The sequence below is a fragment of the Opisthorchis viverrini genome, assembly GCF_000715545.1.
Source record: "Opisthorchis viverrini unplaced genomic scaffold opera_v5_189, whole genome shotgun sequence".
NCBI lineage: Eukaryota > Metazoa > Platyhelminthes > Trematoda > Opisthorchiida > Opisthorchiidae > Opisthorchis > Opisthorchis viverrini.
In genome coordinates, this window is record NW_008751836.1 from 966,127 (window position 1) to 986,923 (window position 20,797).

Here is a 20,797-nt window from a genome sequence, read left to right on the forward strand (position 1 = left end):
ACTCGTAGAGCTGATGATGGCGATTAAATTACAACGTTGGTTTGTATGTTTGCACTGCATTCGATATCTGGCTTTCCATCTGCTCTTGTAGCATGCGATAGGTAGCATAAATGATGTTGAAATTCCGCATGTTGACTACGGTGATACATGATAGCAGGATGATAACCGCAATATTTGCACTCTCAAATGTGTTAATGTGAACCAAATTTACGGGATTATCCTACGTATACAGATCTCAAGACATGGTCGTTCAAACAACGTTCACTTTTGTAACCAAGCCGCCCACTTTCAGCCCTCAGTTCAGCGTCGCCCTTGATCCACCTACTTTAACCCTGTTAGTAATCGTTGCTGGTCCGCAGTTGATCAAAATACAAAGCCAAAGGCAGCAAAATCCAAAACGAAAAATGTAAACATAGTTTATCTGTGAATGTATGGAATATACAGGAGTGTTGTTGATGTCTACGTAACATTCTCTACAACATCTGAATCACCAGCTTCCATTACTGCATCACCGACTCCATCTTCCCCATCGTCACGCACTACGGAGCCATCTGTTTCCGGACAATCGAGCAAATAGACTCGACACATACAGGAACCTTCAAAGAGCTGAAACGAATGGGTTCAGAACAGAAATATGGTTGTTCCATCTGTACATCATGAAAAACACCGATCTAGTTACCTCGTCAAGCGGGAGAACAAAAGTTAATCAGTAAAACTATTGTACGCAGACGTTTTGTGGTTGATTTTTGGATGTATCGGAGTCCAGCTACAAGTAAGCCACTCTGGAAGTCTTTCAAGTTACTCAAAACACACCCCAATGAACACATAGACGGTAGATTTTAGTCCGGTTGTAACTGAAACAATCTTACCTGTACTAAAAACATCTACATGCAAAGTGCTACAGTTTAACATACGAGTCAAAATGCGAATTGAATTGCAGAGTATAACTATGTAAGCTTCGTAGTTTGCTTAAAAAATATTGTCCCTTCAAATGAAATGAGTTGGTCCAAGGAATGCTTTGTATGTATGCTGACTAAGTGGTATGTGATTGGTTACAAAGTCTTGGCAATTTGCAGCTATGCTGGTTCTAGTGAGACTTCCAAGCTCGTTGTGCCTGAGATTCAACAGTTTTTGGCGTCGTGGAGGAATCGGCACCCGTTGATCTACAGTACTTAATGGACTGCACTGCGCCACCTACCTAAAGCGCCATTGAGTATTCGCCTTTTCTACCCATAGGAACGATTAACACCGAATCCGTTCGCCAACCAAAACAGGACCGATTCTGAACAGCCACAAATGTGCGGACTCAGTAAATCAGCTTATGACTTCCTAACGAGAAGTGCTCTTTTCTTGCCAGTCCCAATCGTATTGCTCATCGGATATGCTCACTCTTGGTTCTTTGGGCCTGAAGGATGTAGAAAGGATTTCGCATACTTCTCTAAAAGAAACCACCCTTTTACCTTTAAGAGGTGAAGATCTACGGCATTCCCATAATTAGTGGTAGTTGGCACATCACCTAGAAGAAGCTGTAATCCGACTGACCAGTCACCCATTATTAGGTTGAAATTAGGTCTACCGAACTCCGCTCCATATAACGAGCACCTGGGACAGTAGAACCCCAATCTACGATCTGAGGAAGCACATAATTTACGGTAGACTGTTTCTGGCGCACCTCGGTGAATCACAAAACTCTATACGCTATTTCATGCAAATGAATGGGGAGGAACTGGGTGGAGGAACGTCACATCAAGTGAATGCCATCTGCGTCCTCTGCAGAATAGAAATTTGGCTAATACAGCCATGATTGGGACGAGAGCCTACTCGTACATAGTGATGGCCTAAGTTGGTACCCTCAGATCTGTGGAAAGTCTGATTGATTCCACTGTTATTAGCACAGGAGATCTTCAGCTTTTGATAATAGGAGCGGTGGCCAATAGGCGCTGGCCATACGGCAGATATTCAGTTTCCCAAAACGGGCATGTTAAAATAAACACTTCCAATTCTACTTTCGCAAAAAGAGCAGGTGATGTGAAATTGAAAAAAAAGAACACGGAAATCCCCTTTGCTTAGACCCATTCCGTTCCAGTACAATTTTCTGTTTCGACGGTAGATAATTAGAACCGGAATGGTGTGGTGTGCACGAGGTTGTACAGCTCTTTCGTTTGACTCATTGGCCTTTGCGCTAGGGCTGATGCAGTTTTTTGTTATACCAGTTGCAATCACTTGTTATCGAGAACCATTTGGTGAAATTGTTGCCAGTACAATATGCATTGCCCCCACGAGCCGCATACGAACATGTTGGATATGACAATAAGCTCTAAAACGAACGACTTGATGAGAGGTGCGAATAATATGTGGGCTACCGTATAGCGAGAAGACAAATTCCAAACTTAGTCAACTTGATGTAAGGTATGAAAAGTGGACCTACCACAAACAAAATTGAGCGTCCGCCATTTGTGGCCAGCTTGGTGGCCGTACAAGGGAGCGATTCGACGTGCGCCGAAGTGATCAATTCTGATAGCCGTTTAGTAGGTCTACAGAAGTGGAGGATTATACGTGGTTGTGAAGTTCCAAAAAAGTGAAAGCATAGACTGCATACTAATCGATAAGAAAACGTACAAGTGACAATTACTAGATGACCACAGAGGTTCGCAAGCGGTGGATACTGGAGTAGATGAGATATCTTCGTCGCACGCAGCAAGAAGTAGTTGGACAGGAACCATGACTATGTGACTGGTACTGCTCGGTTCTTCGGTAGTTCCAGAACTGGAAGCTCTCGCAGTCTGGCGTAAAAGAAGGGTGAGGAGTTCTGGCGTGAAGAATTCGAGATCTTGAATTTCGTAGGCTCTGCGGAGAAAGCGTTCATACAAGGAACCGTTGAGTTGGAGGGGTGATCAACATGAAACGGGTGATAACGGGTCAAGGCGCAAAGTAAGCTAGATGTCCCACAATTCAATTACCATAGGATATGGAACAGTAAACTATCGACCACTCCCAGCGGTCAGGAACCTGATGTGACATCGACGATTGTAAGCCCTTATGGAGTACCTCTCTACTGAAGAAATCATTTACGGCACCTTTTGGTATCTCCGCTAACGTACAGGTATGGACAGATTAGCCCGGAGAATTGAATGGGCCACGATATTGAACAATTTATAATAGCTTACGAAGCACCTGGGTTTCATTGCAGTTCAGCCACGGTACTCGCATCGCTATGGCACCTGTGCTTTCCTGAGTGGCTCATCAGAAGATGTACTGATGAAGGGTCACTGAGAACACTACTCAACGGGTGCAGGAACTAGGAAATCAGTGGCGAGTTCCTAAAAGGCAGTGGGCCCTACGCCTCGATCCGCAGCCTTTCGGTTAGGGTTTCTGGAGGTAAGAGGTACTATAACAAAGGGCAAGTCATGATGCGAACTTCATTTGTACGAAATTTCACCAAAATGTCTAGCTCTACGATTGATGAACAGGGAAACATTCGTCCAAGGTACTCGTTTTACCATGGATCCACATAGTTATTAACTATAGAAATGACACTTGATCTTGGACACTGGGAAGAGTGGTGATCCAGTTTTCTAAGTAAGAAAACGGGATGAGGGTTCCAAGATAAAAGAAAATTACCGGGAAAACTTAAGTTCACAAAATTCGACTACCCGACTAACTCAGCTGACAAGGCAAGCGTGCGAAGCGTTAGAGGATGCATTCGGTGCAACATTCACCCTTCAGGTATTCGCCTATTTGACAAGTGATTCTCGAACGAAAAGCTGACGGCCAGAACTTCTGGGAGATGGTGCATGGTTAAATTTCTCCGTAGTCTGAAGTAGAGGATCGCGATTCCATGAATTAGAAGCATGACATTGAACCGGTAGATGGCACGCGACTGGTCGGCCGACTGGTGTCCAAAAGCCTATGCGATGGCATTATTTCGTCAGACGCTAGTTGATAACTCTCCTTCGTGTACGATGAGAAACAGACTGAGTGGAGATTCCCAAGGCTCTGACAAACGTGCGCGCTTCAGAGAGCCCTCTGAATGCATGCCAAGTTTCTTGCAATTAGCCCCTAACAGTCACCGATCTCATTGCTGTTGGCAACTTAAGACTGATCAAAGGTTACAGTGGAGGATGAGAAAACCAGAAGATTGACATGAAAGTAGAACACCTACAACGCGGTATAAAAACTTACAACTGATTCGGGTTTGGGACTGTAGGGATATCGTCAACTTCTAGACAAGCTGTTCGACCGCCGCTGTAACAAAATGAATCAAACAAAATGTTGGGAAGTTGACCATAGAAAGTTCACTTCCTCAGTTTTAAGTTGGGGTGGAGATGAACGTCCCACGTAATCCAGCGAAATGGAGGCGTAGAGAAATATGAAAACCTTCAATTTTGTGTGCATGAAATATGAGAATATATAGGAGAAATATACACAACGGGCATAACACAGTGTCGGTACATGGAAGACCAAGTTTTATCCCGATTCGGTCATCAAAGAACGATCCGTTACTTCGGCTTAGGTTGAATGACGCTGTCTCGTGGAAAGATATTATGAGCTGCCAGCGATAAATGGAAACACTTGGTGCAGTTCTATCGTTCGCCTTGCCACAAAGTCGAGTTCAGAACGACAAACGATGACGTCTACGGTTAAACCCAGGCAACAATCGTGAGGGGTGCCGAGTAAGGCACGCATGGAATACATGATTGAGAAGTAGATAATGTGGATGATGAATCAATGTCAGTCTGGGTTGGTTGAGGGCTAGGATGCCAGACACACCTAGCATGAAGGTCATACGACGGAAGTATCCAGTAAGCACACGGCCCTAGGCATAAGTCAGAGGTTTATTAAATGGAAATCATTGTCAATGATTTTGGGAGTACGGTACAGTAATACCTGTTGCCAGAGGTAATCTCCCCCAGAGGTGTCACAGTCAGAGTTTTCAAAGAGGAAAGCGTGCACGGTGTTCCTTTTACATATGAAACACCCATCTAAAAAGCATTCGAAAAAAATTCAACAATCCCACACATTTTACGCAATATATTCTCTCCTAAAGAAACCACCTGAAGTGTCGCTGTGACTCAACTGATTTTTTACAGACGTGATTCCCCAATCGGACAGGAAACACTGTACGTCTGAAATCAGGACTTTGTTTTACTCTTACACAGGGCGAAATTAGCCGGACTCTAAGCAACTAACGGATGCTAGGGCAAGACAAGTTTGGGGTTGAACGCGGCTCGCACCATCCGTTCAGTTCGCGAGATGACATTAGGGTAATTTTACTGGTGGATTATCACGAAATTGTTTTCCGGCGAAAATAGCAGAACAAGCGAAGAATTGTGAATTCATATGTATCAGAGGTGGCACACATAAATGCATCAATAAATCATTAACCAAAGATTCATATCTCCAGATGTCTCGAGATGGTTAGAGCGCGAATTTACTGACCGAAAGGTCCGTGGTTCGAACCCGACCTCTGCCTCTCGACTTTCATGCCTAGGCTTGGGCAACCTGGCAGTATCCCAGCCATCGTGCCTCTTTCGGGTGGCATGGCAGTTAGGCACCGAAAGGGTGCTACAGCTGAACGATCTATTTTATTTTCATTTCATATCTCCATAAGAATGCAAAAGGGTCATAGGAGAAAATATCCCTGGTGGATAATACCCAGCGAAAGTTTGCCCAACTTGAAGAGCGCCAAAAAGCTGAGATGGCCTGGTAATTTTCTTGGACTGTTGATACTGCACCCATTTAGCGCGAGTTAATGGGATCAAGTTAGAGTGACATGGAAACCAGGTTTTCACGTCCATTTTATATTCCGGCTTAGTTTTGATAGTAAAGACGATTATTCAGCTGTAGCATTCTTTCGGTGTCTAGCTGCCATGCCAATGGAAGGAGGCACGAGAGCTGGGATACTGCCAGGTTGCTCAAGTCCAGACAGGAACATTCAAGGAGCTGAGGCTGGGTTCTAATCACGGGCTTTCCGCTCCGTAAGCTGACGACTTAATCACTGAGCTATCTGGAGCTCCTTACGTATGAGTGGAACCTATAATAATCAATAAGGTGTACCCAAATAGAGTTTCTCAAAACGGTGGCGTGACGTGTTCGTTCATACAAATCAAACTGTTGGTTGTTTGTGTAAAATGAGCTCCATTACGGAGGCACAAGTAGTATTCCAATTGGGCTGCACATACGTGACCAATGCACACAGTGATTAACCGGTTGCTGATAGCGATAAACAGAAACGTGACAAGTGTGCGGTCTATCCCGAACTCTACTGATTTAAACGTCAGCTAGTTAGAACGTCCGGAAGTAGGTGAATACAAGTTGTTCAATTCTCCGTTTCCTAGTCTTAATATGAATGAAAAAGGTTATTATACTTATCAAAAACGGGTTGTACTCACTGTAGATTTGTCTTCGTTAGATCCAATGGAAATTCTGTCAGTAAAAGTTCCGTTCGGGTAGGCGACCAGGCGAGGTAAGTGCTCTGTCTGTTCGAATCTGTTGGGGAGTTCCGTAACTTTGAGTCACCTGTGAAAACCACAGGGAACTGAGAGCAGAAGCTCCACGCCGGATCGAAAACGCTACTTTTTTGTAACCTGGGGAGGGTGTAACACGAGAGTGAGATCACTTTGGCTGATTTGAACTACGGTTAGAAAGTGTGATCAGATACAGGAAGCCTATGAATGCTTTAGATGGTAGTGGTGATGTTGAGCAGTGCAATAGTTACATGATACGTTCATTCGAAAGCTAAGCAGATGAAGACCAACTAGGTGGGGAGCTTACAAGAATCGACAACGAAAGTATCAGGCAACTAGGCAAACAGTTGGGAGGTATGTACTAATAATGCAGTGAGAGATGGCTCAAGTGGTTAGAGCGCGAATTTACTGGCCGGAAGGTCCGTGGTTCGAACCCGACCTCTGCCTCTCGGCTTCCCCTGTCTAGGCACCGGAAAGGTACTACAGCTGAGTGAATGTAGTGATATGAGGACGACGCCGGATGCAAGGAAAGCGGAAATGCTGTGGCAGTGTATGTTCCGAAGTCAGTAAAATGTGACTACCTGAGAAAGACGTGCGAGACGACTTCTTTATGAACAGGTCCTTGGAAAAATTCAGTAGGCATGTAGGGAACACAGTAACTCCAACCAAAACCCTTGTGTTTGATCAACTTGGCGTTTCGGACTTGGAACACATGACTTGGAATGACTATTATCCGGGCAAAGGAACAAACAACACGCGACGTCTAGGGTCAAAAAAAGGAGGAAACCGTAACCACAAACCGAAAAGTTGGAAGGTCCATGGTAGTAAACAAAAAACACCAGACCTAGGTTGTTGGTTTACTCACTAGGATTCGCGAATGGATTGATCCAATTGAGGAGCTTCACGAACACAGCAACAACCGAGCAACGTACCCTAGCTACCTATGCTCCACATGTTTTCAAACATCCGGAATATCACTGGGTTCTGTCTTGCGCCATATCCTGAAAGGCATCTAGCAGCAAGTAGTCGCTACATCTTTTACTCAGAGGTCGAGCTGACAAGGATGCCATCTTTTTCACGCTGTTGAATGATGTTTTTACCGGTTCATTACTAGTAATACGAAGAGTGCACACCTTTGTTGTCATCACCAGGGCATTCTCGAGATGTGACCTATCATCGAAGGTGATGTACAGAAACAACTCGCTGAAGTTCAGCTCCGCTGTCATAGCATTTACTTTCACAATGCTCCAGACAAACGCGTGGGATGATCCGTAGGTAGTGGCCAACATGCACACGGGTGTTGCACATCAGCCGCAAGAGGTAGCCGGCTTCAACGCCCAACCGACACACAATATACCAAATAGAAAAATACTGTCGCGCCGTCGCTGGAGTCGGAAAGCAGGACCTCTAGTGCTATACGGCAAGCTATTTCGATTCAATGTCACCTGTGCGGCAGGTCACGGTGTGCAGTCGGTCGCCCGCAAAGATCCGCGACGGCAAAACGGAGAACGGAAAAAGGAGTATATCCAGTAGATACCGCTGGTGACCAGAAAGGTTGAGAAAAGCTGGTCACTGACCCAAATGTGACTCAATGAACGTTCACACAGCATTCCCCAAGATGCTTATCAACTATTTCAGCGCCCCGGTTGGGCAGTCTCACAAAGCACACCAAGTAACCTGATCGAAGGTAGCCCTGATGTCAGGAACTTCAGTAGTCAGCCGTTGGTAGATTCAGCGATATCCCAACAGGTGTCTGTGAGTAAAAATCTGGTCGGCAATCACGGCGACTGTGAAAATCGTCCATTTTATTGCGGTACATTAAATCGCCAGTGGCAGTCAGTCTGCGTATGACGATATCTGCGAGTACCTCTGATATTCTTCCATGTCTCAAACACTACGTTCGTTGGACTTTTTAAAACCACGGATAAAGTGGTTCGCGATGTGGAAGCATATTACCGAATATATCGTCTGAGTCAGAGTGCTCCACGATTCTTCTATTGGAGGTCGATCGGTCTACACGATCTACTTGGAATGGAATATCAAAAGACAATGAAACATTTTCCCAAGTCTGTTTTAGGCGCGACTCAGTTACAGAGTTAATAAGAAACAGAAAATTCATCCCGAGCATATCGAGCAACGGAGGCTTCAATCGTCACCAGAAACCCACCAACAGTTAGCTGCAACTCCTAGATAGGACGAGCTAACGACAGTTAAAGGCAAACCGGCAGTACGTAGTGTTTGGTGTTAGGCAGCATTTAATTTGTCGTAGTCCCAAAGACATCGTGCATTGGGTAGTAAGCGTAAACCTGTTTTGTAGTCAGGACATCTCTAATCAAAGTAAACATGGTACAGCAGGTTAGTTTTTGGTCTATATTGCGATAATACCGGGAATACGAGCATGCACACATTACCTTCTAGTTAGGCATCAACTTCGGTGCATGCTTCCAGCTACCGAAAAGGCTATACAGGATAATGAACCCATTACACATAGGTATCCTGAGAGAAAATATCAACTTCAGTAGGGCAGTGAAGCAGCGGTGTTGAACACTGAAGCCATGATGTCGATGATGACCATAATATAGCTTTCCCCATCTGCCCAGTCTGCTACGCCAGAGGTGAGCGATGTGGATAAGAATGTTGTGAAAGGGTTACGGGAAGAAAACTCACTGTTCACAGCAGAGCAACTGAGAGACTGACTCCGCGAATCCGAAGCAGGCACGATCAAAATCGCCTGCCTGAAAGAAAGAACGGACTCGAGAAAATCAGCAAGCAATATGAACACGTCATCAATGCTGACAGTAGAGTTGAAGCGCGTCCTTCAACAGTGATTCATACAACCATACCAGGTCATTTGAAGAAATCTCCAGGTGTGTGAAGAAGACAAAGACTGCAGGAGGGGAGCGACAAGATCCTAGGATAGTGTATACATTAGAGGAGCCTGCATCTCCAACGCACGGTCGGGAGATTAGGATAGAAACTGGCAAAATGAACGCCATTGATTTCAGTTTTCCACCGTAACTTACAGCGTCTCTAGCCAAGTACAAGGAGAGTTATTTGGATCCCAGTCTGGAAGGTAGGCCACACTTACAGCACCTAAAATAAGCAACTGATAGGAGTAAAGAAGGCGCATGGGAATGAGCCAAGCAGAGGTGAGCTGGTGAGCTAAGATTGTATTAATGACCGTCTCTACAAATTCAAGACCAATTTGCTAGTGAATACCCTCTTGAATATGGTCACAGTAGTATAGTAATAGAGCGTTTATATGGCAGCTAACACGTAGCTAACACTCGGTAAGCCTGTGTTAGCAAGCAAACAAGGAACTTTTTAGATAAGAATAAGCAACCTTAGGCTGGAAAATAGGTACAATGGGGTTGTCTTGCGTCGCGAGAGCCAACCGTAAAATTCGAAAGAGCTCACAGATCGACCAAAAGTTTCAAAGATCGAGACCATCCATGAGACATTGAACGCGGTATAGATATTAGTCTGGCACAAAGTAGCGTTGTGCCGGTTGCATAAATACATAAATGTGGTCAGAGCCGAGTGGAAGAATGGTGCTACACAAGCGTTGCATGAATGTGTACCGACACCAAGTTTTAATTAAGGTTTTTAGGATTAGGGGGAGAGTGTGGCTGTCCTGATCAAGCTATCAGCACCATGGCGTTCATTCTGTGACTGTGTAAAGCCACTTCGTTCCGTACGTAAAAGGAGGGTTCGGTAGATGCCAGCAAAACCGCAACGTTGTTGGTCCAGAAAGCGAGATAAGAAAAAAACGGAGGCCACTTACCACTGGAGGACCGAACAGGGCTGTAATGTCATCTTCCAACGTGTGCATGATCAGATCTGCCAGTGTTGCCTTCGGACAGTAGTGGAACAGACCAGCTGTGAGATGGACAAGAACACTTTGTGACGGGATGCTAGATGACAAGAGGGTATGTTTGTACAGTTGCAATCTCCTAAAACAGCAATCCTCGTTAATCACACTCCTTGCTGTGTCTGTTAAATGGGAATAAGAATGCGTAGGGAAGCCGGCGCTTTGTAATGCAACCGTACAGAGTCAAGTGGGAAGTCACTCATTTGGAGAAAGATGGCATCGGATGAGTGACAGCCGGATAACACGTTGAATTATGCCCTGTCCACCACACTGAAAAGTCGAGGTACTCACCGAGCAATTCAGGTCCAAATGGGATATGGGTTAAAGATGGACCGAGTCGGTGGCATTGGAACAACCTTTTTTTTGAAAAAAAATCAACCAGTGGATGCACCCGATCCGAACAATGAACGGGTTGGACGGTAACCTCGTGTGGCATCTTTTGCAGGGCTTGGGAATAATACTTGGCTGGAGAACTGGTATCGCATCGTGTTGCAGACGAAATAAATGCTGGCCATTTGAAATTCTCCCGAGGACATTGTAAAAAGAATGATGTCTGGGGGTTGTGAGACAAGCAGAATCCTGTTCCACTTACAATAGCATCAGAATGAATTGTCCTGATTGCATACAATTTGAGTTCAATTTCAGGAACATTGTGTAGAGATGTACAGTGCAGTTGGTTTAGTCGAGTTTATCAGCTATAAACCATGTACCAAGGATACGTTGATTCGAGCTGATACAGCTTCGACCACCGGAAAATGGGACAGCGTGGAAGACAGCACTCATTGGAGGCGATAAAATGACTAATTAGTTCGGAAAACTGAGCAGCTATGCATTGACGGCAATAGATTTGATGCACGAACACCACTTATTGCACCTGCCAGTGCCTCTAAACACTCGTGAGTTAAATCCAGGAGTCCTCATCCGGGGACACGGCAGTTGTCAACTCAACTGAGTATATTGGGTGTTGTTTTCTATACTTCATTTCCAGATCAAGATGGTCCACCCCTCGGTTCACCTAGCTTCCACTGGACCCAGAGCCGGTAAAAAAACTCTGTGAAACGGACGCTCCTCCGGCATGTGTAGTACACATCCTAATCAGTGCAGGCCAATTCAGTTTCACGAATGCGGTGATCCAGAACAACATTCATAATTTCATGAAGCAGATACATTTGCTCATTCCTAAACAGATAGCACACTAAAACCAGGGAAGCAAGATGAATGCAAGATGGAGTGCAACCATCTAGATCCTCACTCAATTCTGGAACAACCTTCGGAAAACCCTATCGTGTAACACACTTGGTCGCAGGTGATTCCTAACCCCCAATGCATGTGACTTCTTTCAGTGTCCTTCATCGGGACAGGCTAAATGCAACATCGAACAAGCAGGTGCCTGCGTGAATCAGGTCAGAAGGGAAAAGTTTGATCTGAATCTTCCCAGCCAAGTTGATTTCAGGCTTGAATATGGCAAATAGTCCCAAGTAGTTGGCAACTAACAACTTGTCAGTTTTCTTGTAGAACTGCTCAAGGAATGGTCGGGTTTCATATCGAATCCATTGTTGTCTATTTTGGCAACATATATGTGGTGCAGTTGTTTTGCAACGAACGTGAGACAATAAAATGGTGCAACAAGCCAATTAGAAACTCAGGCACTATGAGAAAAAGTGGCACCGGACGAACCGACTCTTTGAGCAGATGACACTGTCCAATAGCAGTATCACAAATAACAATCGCGAGCCCAGTATTTCACATACATGCATTTTCAAAGGAAGGCGAAGACAGGTGTGCTATGTACATTCGTGTGACCATGTGGTCCTTGGTCTCCTACACAGAAGGCTCATGAACAGCGGGAGACTTAAATCGATGACATTCACGACTACAAAACAGTACACCTATTAGCATACATCAATAAATAAACTGTGATCAATCAGTGAATTTTAACAATTGATGAGTGATGAAAAAAATTGAAGATACGTGAGAGATGTTAGATACTTGCTTATGATGACAAAGTTGATCGTCTTTTACTGCGTTACAGTTCCCAAACTGGTAATCTACGTAATCTAATATACAGGTGGCGGGGATGGCTATGTAATCAAGGGGAAACCAACTTGGAAACCTGCCGCTTTTCAGTTGTTCTTCCGACAAACAGATCAAAGTACGCATGTGGGAGCGGCTCCGGTCTTCATTCAGGCTGTGTGCAGAGACCGCCTCGAGCGGTTTTCGAACTTCCCCTGAACGAATGTACTGAAAGTGTTTGAAAAGCGGAGTCAAGCGCATGTTAGTACATAGAAAATCATAGACTACATAAAATTCTCAGAACAGTACTTACGGATTGGTTAGAAATATGTGGTTTGGTAGAAAACCGCGAACGTGAGTTTGTCTAGAAAGGAGCTCAGTTACCTCTCTCTAAACTTATTTTTTGGAATCCACCAGGTGTTCGTGTCACTAGTTTCCACGACTGACTACAAAACATGTGTACACCGAAACGCTTGTGGTATTGGACGGAGTGCATCCCGCTAACCTAACCCGCCAACCTTACTTGGTCCAAGAGCCTGGATTGCTTGATAAACCTGGTTCGAAGTTCGCCATCGAAGTGATCTTATTCAGGACCACTTGCACTTTTCTGTTCCACTTTTCGTGACAAGCTGTACAGCACAACACTGATAACTCAGCCGAATAACGGCTACAGGCTTCATCCGGGCGCTTGACTGACCAGGTAGCTTCGCATGGAATCATGCAGACAAGCTAAACTTCGTGTGTCTCGACTCGGTCTTTGTCCCAGAACTTTATACAAGTCATCAGTAAAAGATCATAACTGACCATCAGCCAGAGTGTGCAAAGCTACAGGCGGCATATGCATGATGACGAACTGCTCATGAGGTAGAGAAACGGATCATCACCGTCATCAGACACAACAACTTCAGTGTTGACACTGGTGCTTCACAGTCATTCAATGACAGAGTTTACTGAGTTGTTTCAGGTGCAGATAGGACATCATGCTAATCTACCGCAAGCATTCTGAAGCGTTTACACATTCAAACGCTCGGACAATCTGCGAAGAGATACGAATGGGAGATAAAATCGATTGGCTATTAATCACCTGGTTCCCATACTTTGCAAATCATTGTGTCGAACGTTAAGGGAGGATAGCGAAACGTGGAGTCTGCGGGGGCATCCACTGCCCCGAATTGATGTAGAAATGGATGCCTAGACAATCTGTGATAGTTCGCATTCAAATCATTCTGGTTTGAACGGTTCAGAACCAGAGTGACTCGAACGTGAATTCTACACATCACGCAACTACCCGTACACCTAATCCGTGAAAAATCACCTTGGAAACATCGAAAGATGGTGGGAGCTACTACAATAGTTACTAAGCTCAGAGAGCATTAAACTAACCAGTTCCCAACAAAAGAAACTAGTAACAAAGAGACAATTGTGAAAATTCTAAAAAAATTTATCCTGAAATGTTTGCAGACTAAAGAGTCGATTTTGGTTAGGCACGGGGGCCAGTTTCCATCGCTCCGATCTGGATCATTAGGGAGAAGAAATTCGAATGGCGAAAGGAACTTGCCCGCAGTTACTACTAAAGTAGTCTGCGAAACACCGGATAAACCGATTAGAACAGCAAACGGGAAGCATCGTCAAGCGATCGGTGAAACCCAGGAAAACGGAAAATCCAATAAACTAATGTGAGCCTACAACCCTTTTCTGTGGAGAAAAACAAGTTTCGTGAAAAAAATTGGAAGCATGTGCTTTCCTTTGAGACGTTGTAGCCCGAGAGGGCACCCCAGGCCGTGTGAATAACAATAACCCTGTGGAGATTTCTTCCTGTAAGTGAAGCAAATAAATGATGAAAAGCCAAGAAGCACTGTACAGCTTTTTAATCCTTATTGGGAATCATCAGCAGTGTGCATCTCACGAAACTCCGAAGAGTCTCGAACCCGCGACCTCCTGGAGTTTCGTGAGATGCGCACTACTGATGATTCCCAATAAGGATGAAACAGCTGTACTGTGCTTCTCCCCTTTTCAGCATAGATTGGCTCCACTTACAGGACGAAATCTCCACAAAAATCCCAAATCTCCTCACACTACCAACAAACAATAACCCTGTTGAGTGGTGCTACACCTTGTTTAATTGATAGTTAAGTACAGCCGATCAAGTGTACCGGTCTGAAATTCAAAGGATTCAACTCATTCATGGAATGCTGAGGGTGCGCATACCCTACAGGATTTCATGAAAAGTGCTGCTGACTGTTCTCAGCTCTGTACAGACCGACTTGGTTGGGTGATACAATACACAAGGTTGAAACAAAACAAGACAGACAGAGCAAGCATTGTCCAAACTCACTTGTTCCACCAGATCAACGCTGAAACTTTGCAGTGATCCCTGAACAAAAATTGGCTGAAGATAATTGGTTATGAAGTCGATAACTAGTTCTCGCTCGGCCGGAGTGACCTGAGGGGAGATGGAAACGATTGGTGTAGTTTTCATGATGGAGTTGCTGAAATAGGACTATACTGACAAGATGAGTAGACTTTGAAAAAAGAACGCGTATTGAACAGGAGTTCTTTGGCTCTTGATGCCAGGAACTCTCTCTATCAAGCACTTGATATTAGCTGTGTTAACGTCCCATTCAGAATGCGGGCAACTGTTTGTAGTGAAATGATGTTTGAAATTTTAAAAAGGTGGACAGTAACGCGTGAGGCTTACAGGGCAAACCTGTCTATAAAAGCTTGAGGTGGATTCATCCCGAACTACGCAGCCGCAGATCCTAATCCTATGACAGGAAAGAATGAAGTTATACAAAGCAAAGAACGATGTGACAAGACAATAGAAGCATTGTGTCAGGTTGTGCAAGCTTGAGTGGTGCTACACCTTGTTTAATTGATAGTTAAGTACAGCCGATCAAGTGTACCGGTCTGAAATTCAAAGGATTCAACTCATTCATGGAATGCTGAGGGTGCGCATACCCTACAGGATTTCATGAAAAGTGCTGCTGACTGTTCTCAGCTCTGTACAGACCGACTTGGTTGGGTGATACAATACACAAGGTTGAAACAAAACAAGACAGACAGAGCAAGCATTGTCCAAACTCACTTGTTCCACCAGATCAACGCTGAAACTTTGCAGTGATCCCTGAACAAAAATTGGCTGAAGATAATTGGTTATGAAGTCGATAACTAGTTCTCGCTCGGCCGGAGTGACCTGAGGGGAGATGGAAACGATTGGTGTAGTTTTCATGATGGAGTTGCTGAAATAGGACTATACTGACAAGATGAGTAGACTTTGAAAAAAGAACGCGTATTGAACAGGAGTTCTTTGGCTCTTGATGCCAGGAACTCTCTCTATCAAGCACTTGATATTAGCTGTGTTAACGTCCCATTCAGAATGCGGGCAACTGTTTGTAGTGAAATGATGTTTGAAATTTTAAAAAGGTGGACAGTAACGCGTGAGGCTTACAGGGCAAACCTGTCTATAAAAGCTTGAGGTGGATTCATCCCGAACTACGCAGCCGCAGATCCTAATCCTATGACAGGAAAGAATGAAGTTATACAAAGCAAAGAACGATGTGACAAGACAATAGAAGCATTGTGTCAGGTTGTGCAAGCTGGTGACATTCATACTAGCCTTAATGTTGGTGATGTTGAGTGGTTTAACTTCAACGAGGATGCAAACTGAACTGACCATCCACTTCATCAATGCAGTGATACTACCGTCCTTTATAAGTGGAATGTGTAATTTATTCTGGAACTGGAGAAGTTGAAGGGTCGATTAATATCAGAGATAACGAGAACCAGTTGAGTTACTTGTGAGAGTTGCGTGGCCCAATGTACGCGGGACAAAAGCAGCCTGCCGAGTACTGAGTACTCAGTGACGAACTCCAAATAAGGGAGGTTTGCCTATGACCAAGTATATGGGTGAACTTCACGAAACATAAGGAAACGACCTGCTGACAACAGCACCGAAGGTTATTGGATTGAGCTTTGCACGGAGTGGTTGGATGTGCAACTCTTCGAATTTTCACTGAGAATATGACTGTGCGAGTTAACGCGTCAGACAAAGCCAAAAAATACTTGAATTATCGTTGCTCGAAAACCTACAGCGACCAATACTACTACGTGAAATATCAGGAATTCGGTCGTAACTCAAACCGAGTTGGATTGAACGAACACTTCCGAAACATTGTGCTAGCTTGGAACTAGTCAATTTCTTACCTTAATGAGTATGTACGAAAAGGGGAAAGAATTAATTCCGAAGGATGCACCATTAGTGAAAACAGGCTTCTACGGGCAACGAAAAAACGCGATACCGATAAACTTACCCGCGGAAAATCGTCCGGGAGCACACGTCCTGACAAGCCGAGAATAGCTATCGTGCGACAAAAGGAAGGAGATGAGCAGAACTGATGTTAGTGGAAACATGGGCGAGAGAAAAACCTTAGACACACATCGAAGCCAAACACTTGGGGGCAACATCTGAGTCGGATGAACAGAGCTAAATTGGGAGAAAGTCTGAAGTCAAAGCTGATACCCAAAAGGATGTACCGAAAACACGTAGGGCAGGAATGTCCAAACTGTGTAATCTTGACCGTTCCGCCCCACGAACACCGACTGACGTGATGGTACTGAATTCGACCGACCTGGCGACGTATTATTTTGAAGTTCAGTCAACTTTTTTAGTTTAGAAAAACAACGACAAGCGCCCAAATCATTGTGTTCCCACTCCAATCTCGCTGTTGGTCAGGCACGCAAGCCCACATTTCATAAAAACACTGAGCTAAATGGTCCATGTGCTGAAGTGTGCAAGGCAATCGCATAGTCCGAACAAAAGTACCAGCATGTCAGTGTTGCACCCGGGGTATCCAAACGTCAAACATGTTGTTATTGTTGTTCTACTCGAGTCCCAGTATCCTCGCATCTAAGTGGTGTTCAAACGGACTGGCCTTGCGGTCGATAAGCATTGTCAAGGGACGTAGCGGCATCAACAGCCACTGACTGAGCAAGGTGTCAGCAACCAATAATTTGAACACAGCGTGTTTGGATGATTTCCAAGGACTTACCAACATAGAGCCATTTGAAGAATGCGCGTAAGTGAGTGATACTCTTCTCGATAACTCTAAAACGAAAAAGGAATTTCATATATCAAAACGGTGGGATAAACGTGTAGGTTGAACAGCTGAAGCCACATTTTTGGAGCTAAATGGAAGTAGATGGCGGTGTGACGCGAAAACTACTTTGCTGATAACGTTTTTCGACCCCTTCAGAGCAGGAGACCTAAACACAGTTTCACTAAATGCATCCCGTACACGTTCATATAACATGCCCGTGGGTGATCTTATGGAATTAAATTTGCCTAGCCATCGAGGAGCGACAATTGAATCCTATGTACCTGGAGGGAGTACAACCATTTTCTAGAAGGGCCTATCGGGGGCGCATAGTGATTCAAAGCCTTCAACACTATCTCCTCTGGTGCATCCGAAAACGATACGCATCGGCAAGCAAAACACTGAGAAGAAACGAAGCAAACTTACAAATGCAGCTCCTGCGATTTTTGCAGAACGCAACCGATTGTACCACACAGACGTGAGGCCTGCTTTAAGGATACACCGAATTTGGCGTACGACTGCGTATCACGCAAGTTGCCCAACAGTTCAGAAGTATGGAACAGTAGTCTTTGAAGGATCCTGATTGAAGACGAAGAACACGATGAAAAATGACAAAAAAGAGACCGATCGGAGTGGTGTTATTTGCATCGTTCGTTGAACAAAATTACATGGGACGCAAAACAAAGACGGTTGTGCTACTGAATTCCACTCAGTAAGTCATGATGTACACTTGGCACACACGTCATTTGTATCGTGAAGATAATGATAGGTCGCTCAGGATTGAACAAAAGCAAACCCTTCACACTGTTTTATTTGTGAGCCTCAACAAAGTTCGGGTTACGACAAAAGCTGAAGGTAATCCTGAGGGACAACTAAAAACTCTAGCATGGAGTTGAACTTCAAACATTGGGAGCTACATTTGTCAGTACAGGCTACAAAGGATGCCAACTTTTCAGTAATGAGGTAGCAGAGGCGACCTATGCTCAAGAGCCAGAGGTGCAGCACAACCTTGACATTCATACTGTGAATCATTCCTTCAGGAATCGGGGAGAGATTGTAATCCACAACTTTTCGGGTAACAATAAGACACTCCACTATCCCTCTACGTGATTGGCTAGAACGTACGACACGATTGAACAACACCCACGGTTCAGTCACTCAAACTCGAACCATATGACCTGATGTTGACTAATTCAATGGTTGCCGACTCAGTGCAACTCTGACTGATTCAGTCCATGGCTGCTCGACAGTACAGAGAAGTGCATTGTCTCAGATAATAGGATACAGCATTTTCCAATTATATTTTCAATGATGAAAGTCGGTTGCATGCAAATATCAAGCTACTGAGGAGATAAAAAAGATAAAGATAAAGCGTTCAGCTGTAGCCCCCTTCCGGTGCCTAGCTGCCATGCCACCCGAAGGAAGCACGAGGGCTGGGATACTGCCAGGTTGCCCAAGCCTAGACAGGGGAAGTCGAGTGGCGGAGGTCGGATTCGAACCGCGGACCTTCAGGTTAGTAATCCGCGCTCTAACCACTTCGGCCATCTCGCCCAAGCTACTGAGGAATCCCTTGAGTAACACCTGGATAACTCAAGTTCCCTAGCCGCGTTGCGTAATCCAATCTGTCGTGATTGAGTTAAATCCACTTGTAAAGCAACATAGGGTTGACTGTTAAGAGTCTAAACTAACTGTCTCACACAGTTTCGTCCCTTGCTCCGTCTCATTCGAACTACGAGTGGGCCTTATTTACTGCGAGTTCTTATAGTCCAGCACATTGCTACGATAGGCGAATGGGCGTCAATGGGGCATCAAGGAAGAATCTTGTTAGTTCCCGGTGTAGCCTGTATCGCATACAAAGGCCGGATAATATTGGAAGTCTTTTTTCCTTAATTATCTGTAGTAAGTGTCTTGGAGGAGAATCTGTCACCCAATCACGTTAATCGTGAAAACAAGACATCTTTGGACGCTCCACAGAAGGTCCAAGCAACCAGAACGAAACAACCAAACACCGGAGGAAGAATGAACTTCGGATAACGAAGAACAGTGAGACCGAAACTCACAGCTGCAATTGTTGAAAGCAAATAGTCTTGATGGATTCGTATGCTTTCAGTGTCGCAGTACCAGTGCGCTTCAAGCTCGGAGCGGTCCAATCTTCCACCAAGAATTTCCGGAGAGAAGTACTGCACCAAAATAGACAGAGTTCAAGGAAGTGACCTACGGACAATTCCCAAATAAGATGAATTCCAACAATTCCACACCAAGGGACCATTTCTGAAAAAAAGGAATGAAGTGGAAAAGTAGATGTAGTATAATGTACTAAAACAGTAGGGCGGGATATTACTTACCAAAATCACACAGTTACACTCACCTTGTTGCGAGACAGTCGTTCTTTGGCATAGTTTGTAAACTTGACGTCCATTTCTAAGATCATATCTTCCCACGAGGTGCAGATCTGATCGAAGCCTTTATCCAGCAACTAAAGTGATGAGAAGGTGAATGAACTAATAATAATGGTATCAGTAACAAGATAAGGATGAACAGATCCTTCAAAATGTGGGTAGATTAAGGTCGTTTTATACAAATAAAAAATAAATCGTTTAGCTGTAACATCTTTTCGGTGCCTGGCTGCCATGTCACCCGAAGGAAGCACGAGGGATGGGATACTGCCAAGTTGCCCAAGTCTAGACAGGGGAAGTCGAGATGCAGACGTCGGGTTCGAACCATGGACCTTTCGGTCAGTAAATTCGCTTTCTGACCACCGTCAGACCAAAAGCAGTCTGAGGCCAAGGAAGCCTGGTTAATTTTCAACGGCAGTATCACCATTGTTCTACGCCGAGGCTATCCATCTACCGCCCGTTACTCCTAAAAATTCAGTTCCCAGTGCCCAAAAAGGCACTTTTACACCCGAGTACGATATAGAATAAGCAGAGGTCATATTTTGACCGACAGGATGAAAAATGACTCTTAATAATGAGCTTAGCTTTTCAGATATGCGGTTGCTGTCACGATATCGTGAGGCATGTTTGATTCAAAGGCCGATCTGCTGCAACAGTCACAAGACAGCTTTCGATATACATGCTGCTTGGCCGTGATTAACGAACGGTGCCGCCATGAGCACTCTGGGTGCACCAATCGTAGCAGGTATTCGTATTATTGGAAAGCTACGGAAATCCACCGCGAATCAGGTGGTGCTGTTGGTGCTACATTCGCAGTCAGGCAATGAGTTTTCCAGTGGTCTATTGGTGTCACTCAGCCCCCTACACAATGGCACATGTTCCACCTTTGAAGCTGAAAGCTCCAAGTGACCTTTGAGTTTCTCAGACTGCCTTGTCACAAGCAACTTCGGTTTTGTG

At 44.7% G+C, this 20,797-nt stretch overlaps 2 protein-coding genes across 2 annotated transcripts in view; one reads left to right on the forward strand and one right to left on the reverse strand.

Annotated features, from left to right (window-relative positions):
* The window catches only part of T265_07666 (hypothetical protein), a gene marked incomplete at both ends in the record, with an annotated part of 23,548 nt that continues 2,751 nt past the window's right edge, over window positions 1–20,797 (reverse strand). Inside the window, 7 exons of the mRNA XM_009173239.1 lie at window positions 1–606; window positions 2,429–2,534; window positions 2,620–2,847; window positions 9,135–9,202; window positions 10,252–10,420; window positions 17,400–17,455; window positions 19,813–19,920. Coding sequence (XP_009171503.1) covers window positions 460–606; window positions 2,429–2,534; window positions 2,620–2,847; window positions 9,135–9,202; window positions 10,252–10,420; window positions 17,400–17,455; window positions 19,813–19,920 — 882 coding nt within the window. The remainder of the gene's footprint in view (window positions 607–2,428; window positions 2,535–2,619; window positions 2,848–9,134; window positions 9,203–10,251; window positions 10,421–17,399; window positions 17,456–19,812; window positions 19,921–20,797) is intronic.
* T265_07664 (hypothetical protein) lies at window positions 7,755–8,000 on the forward strand (the record flags this gene model as incomplete). Its single annotated transcript, XM_009173237.1, has 1 exon — window positions 7,755–8,000. The coding sequence occupies one exon, from the start codon at window positions 7,755–7,757 to the stop codon at window positions 7,998–8,000; it is 246 nt and encodes an 81-aa protein (XP_009171501.1).